The sequence below is a fragment of the Silene latifolia genome, chromosome X (assembly GCF_048544455.1).
Source record: "Silene latifolia isolate original U9 population chromosome X, ASM4854445v1, whole genome shotgun sequence".
Lineage (NCBI taxonomy): Eukaryota > Viridiplantae > Streptophyta > Magnoliopsida > Caryophyllales > Caryophyllaceae > Silene > Silene latifolia.
The window spans coordinates 22,600,745-22,607,707 of record NC_133537.1 but is presented as its reverse complement, the minus strand read 5'-3'; the positions used below and the strand labels follow the sequence as shown (position 1 = coordinate 22,607,707).

General features: G+C 37.9%; 1 protein-coding gene across 1 annotated transcript; it reads left to right on the top strand.

Moving 5' to 3' along the window:
- Positions 1 to 5,099: 5,099 nt before the first annotated feature.
- On the top strand, positions 5,100 to 6,665 carry LOC141617034 (uncharacterized). The gene has a single exon (XM_074434202.1). The coding sequence runs from the start codon at positions 5,100 to 5,102 to the stop codon at positions 6,663 to 6,665; it is 1,566 nt and encodes a 521-aa protein (XP_074290303.1).
- The last annotated feature ends 298 nt before the right edge of the window (positions 6,666 to 6,963 follow it).

Below are 6,963 nucleotides of genomic sequence, written 5' to 3'. Positions count from 1 at the left end.
GGTTCTGCCGAAGAACACTCGGCCGAGTATAGTGAATACTCGACCGAGTGTAGGTCACTCGGCCGAGTGTCCTTACACTCGACCGAGTGTCCTGGTTTGCGGGTTATATTTCGACGGTTTGATTAAGGAATGATTAGGGTATTTTTATATTCCGCGTCAGTTTCTAATATCATATTTCACAGCGTTATCATTGCTACGTTACCCTAATCCTACCCAAATCATTCCCTAATCATCCCTTTTGAGCATTTCGTAGCATCTTTGTGTCGATAATTTGCGGTGATTCTTGCGTAAAGGTTCTTGTTGCCTCGTTGGTAAGTACATCTTTGTAATTATTGCATCGTTTCGGGTTGCTATACATTTATATGGAAGGGGATGTTGGGAATTGTTCAAAGTGTAATTGTGTTGTATGATCTTTGTATAGGAGAAGACTTCGTAGAGGAGCCTTTTGATTGTCCGTGTTGCTTATCTTCTTTGTGATTGCTAAGGTAGGGTTTCCCTACTCAGTTCTGTGCTTTACATGACATATTATTGTATTTATCGTTGTCTATTGATCATCGTAATATGGAGATTGTTGTGACAGTGTTGGTGTGAGGGGATTGAGATGACAGTAATGTCATGTGATTGTGATTGTGGTGGAGTCACTTGCGGGAGTGGCTTCACACCCTAGTTCGCCCTCCGTGGAACCCGCCACGAGAGGGGATGTGCACATTAAGGGACAGGATTATTGTCGCTCGTTGAGAGCTGGACTAGGTGGGATCGGCCGCGGTCACCCATCGGCGGCGAGGATTACCTGTTGCGATGGGTAATCTGCGGGGCTACACCCTTTAGTGTGTAGTCGGTTACTATGTGAGACGGGGTGATTGGGAGTTGACGATGATCGGGGCGAGTATTGCATTTGTTTGTCTTGTTGTTGCATAACACTGACCCCGTTGTTGCTTGTGTAATCTGCGGTGATCCATTCGGGGATGGTGAGCAGGCTTGACAGGTTTTGCTAGTGAGAGCTTGGGGATTATCTTGGGAGAAGCGCCATCACGAGTCTTAGCATCACTGTCTGAGTTCTTAGCGAGTTTTCTTTTGTTATTAAGACCTTGAAGTTGTAGTTCATTAAACAGTATTTGGTTTTGGATATTGTAAACTTTACTTTTACATTACCTTAATAAATGTGCTCAGTTCAGACGCTTTTGATATGTACTAACCTCGGGCAACCGAGATGGTAACGCACTCTCATGGTAGGGTGGTCCTGGTAAGGCACCTTGGTATGAGGGGGTGTTACAATTTTCTTCCTAAACAAATTACTCTAATTAATATCTTTTTTCTATAAAAGAAAAGTTTTTTAAAAGCTTTTCATTGACTCCTTCATTAAGGATCGAAAAATGTTTTCACAAACCATTACCCCACCACGTACAAAACTCCATCAATTCTATATTTTATTTTCAACGCAACTATTATATCTCATATATATATATATATATATATATATATATATATATATATATATATATATATATATATATATATATATATATATATAGAGAGAGAGAGAGAGAGAGAGAGAGAGAGAGAGAGAGAGAGAGAGAGAGAAGAGTTCTCATAAGGCCCTTACATCTTATGAGTCCCTAAGTCCTTATAAGGACCATAGGATGGAGGGAATGGAAGGTTGAGATTAGATCTCAATGGATGGCCAGAAATTCATCTCCTCTAATTAGCTCTTCATTGCAATTAAAATCCTCACTAATCCATTCTTCACTCATTATCAATAACTCCTTCCTCACTAAACATTCATCCCTCATTCTCACAAACTCTTCCTATCTCTCTACATTCTCTCTCATTTTTCTCTCTATAAACAAAATCAAAACAAAAACAAATCTGAGAAAAAAAAAACTCCTCCACTGCCAGCCACCACCTGACCCACCGGGAATCACCACCCCCATCACTCCCTTCTTCCCGGTCGCCGGCCACCACCATTCCCACCACACACCTTCACCGACATCCGCACCACCTCAGCCGGCAGCCACGACTCTCCCTCCCGGCACCACGACTCCCTCCCCGCTGCTGCCTGCCGCATATCCCGACAACTCCCCACCACCCTAAGATCTACTCCCTTTCTCCCTCCCGGCAGCCACGAGATCTCGGCCACCTCCTAAAACCACGACACCGCCGCCTGCCTCCCTTTCTTTTTTCTCTCTTTTATTTTTTCAGATTTACATTGTTTTTCTGTTTATAATTTTTGTTTTTATGTTTTATAATTTTTGTTTTTATGTTTTATAATTTTTTCAGATCTCGTATTTGATGTATCGGTTTTTGATATCGGTTTTGATATCTCGTTTTTGATAATTTCTGAGATCAAATTTTAACTTTGTTTTTTATTGTTTGAAGTTTCAACGACCACCACCACGTTTTTTTTGGGTATTTTTAGATCTCGTTTTTGGTTTTCTCGTTTTTTTTTGGTATTTTTAGATCTCGTTTTTTTTTGTTTATTTGGGTGTTGGTTAATTAATTTTTAGTATTTCAGTTTTTTATTACTCTTTTTTTTAGATCTCATTTTTTTTGTTTATTTGGGTGTTGGTTAATTAATTTTTAGTATTTCAGTTTTTTATTACTTTTTTTTTTAAGTTCCATATTTTGTGCTAAAGTTATACAATAATTAAAATAAAGTTATACTATTAACCTCTAAAGTTATACTATTTACGACTAAAGTTATACCCTTCAAACATTAAACTTACACTATTTACGACTAAAGTTATACCCTTCAAACATTAAAGTTATACAATTTATACTATTTTGTTGTGTGTTGTTATTTACTTATTTTATATTTTTTTTATTTCAAATATGTCTTATATTACATTTTGATATTTAGATAATGACTTTTTTTTTTCAGATCTAGTATTGTTGGTTTAAAGTTAGTATTGGTGTTTTTAGGATTTCGGTTATATATTGGACTAAAGTTATACGATTTTGGACTAAAGTTATGCGATTTTGTAGTAAAGTTACACAATTTTGGATTAAAGTTATACAAATATGGACTAAAGTTATACATCTGAAGGACTAAAGTTATACAAATAAGGACTAAAGTTATACAAAAATGGACTAAAGTTATACAAAAATTGCCTAAAGTTATACAAATATGGACTAAAGTTATACAAAAACTGACTAAAGTTATACAAATAAGGACTAAAGTTATACATATGAAGGAATAAAGTTATACAAAAACTGACTAAAGTTATACAAAAATGGGCTAAAGTTATATAAAAACTGACTAAAGCTATACAAAAACTGTCTAAAGTTATACAAAAACTGACTAAAGTTATACAAATAAGGACTAAAGTTCTACATATGAAGGACTAAAGTTATACAAAAACTGACTAAAGTTATACAAAAATGCGCTAAAGTTATACAAAAACTGACTAAAGTTATACAAAAATGGGCAAAGTTATACAAAAATTATACACTAATTAAAAATGGTATAACTTTAGTCCATATTTGTATAACTTTAGTCCATATTTGTATAACTTTAGTACTTATTTGTATAACTTTAGTCCATATTTGTATAACTTTAGTCAATTTTTGTATAACTTTAGTCCTTATTTATATAACTTTAGTCCATATTTGTATAGCTTTAGTCAATTTCTGTATAACTTTAGTCCATATTTGTATAATTTCAGTCCATATTTGTATAACTTTAGACAATTTTTGTATAACTTTTGTCCATTTTTGTATAACTTTAGTCCATATTCGTATAACTTTAGTCAGTTTTTGTATAACTTTACTCCTTATTTGTATTACTTCAGTCCATATTTGTATAACTTTAGTCCTTATTTGTATAACTTTAGTCCATATTTGTATAACTTTAGTCAGTTTTTGTATAACTTCAGTCCATATTTGTATAATTTCAGTCCATATTTGTATAACTTTAGGCTATTTTTGTATAACTTTTGTCCATTTTTGTATAACTTTAGTCCATAACAGTATAACTATAGGCAATTTTTGTATAACTTTAGTCCATTTTGGTATAACTTTGGTTCATAACAGTATAACTTTTTCCCATAACTATGTAACTTTAGTCATTTTATATCATTTTTATATAAAAATGTGAAATATAAGATTAAAATCAACAAATTATAAGAATTTTATATAGCTAAGATTAGAACAATAAATTTTATGAAAAACATTTTAGTAGATCTTAGATGAAAAAAAAAGTATCTCACAAAAAAAATGAGATTTAAAACCCGAAATCTTAAAAAAAACGTATAACAAGAAGAGATTCGAGAAATTGAATAAAAAAACGAGAACTAACAAAATAAAAGACAATTAAAATAAAATCAAAGACAACAAAAAAAATGAATTGAAAAAAACCCAAAACATAAAAATTAACACCAAAACGAAAAAAAAAAAACGAAAAAAATAAATACCGAGGTGGCGGCGGCGGGGGTGGTGGGTGGTGAGTTGGTGTCGGGTGGGGTGTGGTGGGTGGTGGTGAATGAAGATGAGAGGAGTGGGTGATTTATTTGAGTTTTGGTTTTTTGGGATTTTGGGTTTTTTTTAGAGATGAGAGAAAAGTGAGATGTAGAGAGAGGAGAATGAGTTGTGATAATGAGATGATGAATGATTAGTGAGGTTGGTTTATTGAATTGATGAGTTAATTAGAGAAAAGGTGGAGGGATTAATTTGTGGCCACATATTGACATCAAATCTCTCTCTCTCTCTCTCTCTCTCTCTCTCTCTTTTTCTCTCTCTCTCTCTCTCTAGAGAGAGAGAGAGAGAGAGAAGGGATCAATAAAGGCCATGTATATGTATTGAGTCCATAAGTTCTATTAAGGGCCATTGGATGGTGAAAATGGATGGCCAAGATCAACCCCAAAAAAGTGTGTTTAATAGCTATTAGGATTATGTATTGTATTTTACGAAAGCCCAAACCCAAACGACGGAGTCCGTCGTATGTAATCTATTTAAGCCGAGCTAAGGCCAGTTAATCAATAGACACAACATTACATTTCTTAACATGGTATCAGGATTAGGTTTCGACCCTCTGAAACCCTAATCACGCAAAACCCTAATCAACACCAAACGATTTCACAACGAAGATCCTTTCCTACGTCGCAATGGCCGGTGACGATGACGCCGTTCCGACTCCCAAAATCGATTCTACTTCACCATACTACCTCGGTTCCCATGGTGTTCCCGAGGCCAAAATTTCGAACGTGGTCCTCCGTCGTGACAACTACGACGATTGGAAAAATTCTATGCGTATGTCCTTGAAATCGCGCCGCAAATTCGGTTTCATCGACGACTCTATCAAAAAACCGACTGATCCCTTCTACCTCGAAAATTGGGAGGTTGTTCATTGTACTCTTGTACAATGGATATGCAACACCATCGATCCTTCGCTCCTTGACACGATTTCCTATGTCGAGGATGCATCTGTTTTGTGGAAAGATTTGGCCGAGCAGTTCTCTGTTGTCGACGGTACGGTAATTCATAATCTTAAAACTCAACTTCATAATTGCGTTCAAACTAAAGGCATGGATGTTACGACCTATTACGGAAAACTTAAAGTTATTTGGGACTCTCTTGTCGTTCATGAGCCCCCGTTTGCTTGTCACTGTGGCGGTTGCAAGTGTAATATTGGTCCCGATGCTACTAAGCGACTCGATAACGAGCGTCTCCATCAATTTTTTATGGGACTTGATTCCTCTTTGTATGGTAATATTCGGTCCCAACAGCTACAATTAGACCCCCTTCCTTCTCTTGCTCGTGCTTACCATGCGGTCCTCCAGGAGGAGCGGCTTCGTGCTCCCTCCCAAACCGTGGTGGATGCTGGTGATGTAGCGGCTTTTGCCACCCCGCGTCAGCCCTTATTTTGTCAGTTTTGTGATACACGAGGCCATGAGCCCTCTGCTTGCTATATTAAATTGAATCGTTTTCCGGATTGGTGGGGTGATCGCCCCCGTACTCTTGCTGATTTGCGTAGGGTTCGGGCTGCTAGGCGTAATCGTGGGGGTTCTGGTTCGTCTGCTGGGTCGCGTGACACTTCGGGTGCCACTGCTGCAGCCTCGGGTAACGACTCAGCTGCCATTATCAAATTTAAGTCCTATTTGGGTGAATGTTTTCATATGAAGGATTTGGGCAAGCTTAAATACTTTCTTGGCTTGGAGGTGTCGCGAAGCAGAGAGGGCATTTATCTTAGTCAACGAAAGTACGCTCTAGATATTATTGCTGAGACAGGTCTTCTTGGTTCCAAACCTGCGGCTACACCCATAGAGCAGAACCACCGTCTTGGACTCGCTTCTGGTCCCTTGTGTGATGATGCCGAGGCTTATAGACGGCTCATTGGTCGTCTTGTTTATCTTGCTGTGACGCGCCCAGACTTGTCTTATGCAGTGCACATTTTGTCCCGTTTCTTGAGCAATCCACGCAGTGAGCACATGGCAGCTGCTCATCGTGTTGTTCGTTATCTCAAAGATAGTCCAGGCCAAGGTATTCTTCTACGTGCTGATCGTCCTCTTTCTATATCTGGCTGGTGTGATTCCGACTGGGGAGGTTGTCCCACTTCGAGACGATCCATTACAGGCTGGTTTGTCACTCTTGGAGACTCTCCTATCTCTTGGAAGACCAAGAAACAGCAGACCGTCTCTCTTCTTCCACACTGCGAGAATATCGGTCTATGACTCAGCTGGTGTGTGAATTGAAGTGGCTAAAAGGCCTCTTACTTAGCCTTGATGTGCCTGTCACGGCACCTATTTCCATCTTCTCCGATAGCAAATCGGCATTGGATTTGGCTCGTAATCCGGTTTTCCATGAACGAACCAAACACATCGAGATCGACTGTCATTTCATTCGGGATGCCATTGTTGATGGTTTGGTCACTCCTACACACGTTTCGACCAATGAACAGTTGGCTGACATTTTCACGAAGGCTTTAGGCGTTCCACAATTTACCTATCTTCTCCGCAAGCTGGGCATTCT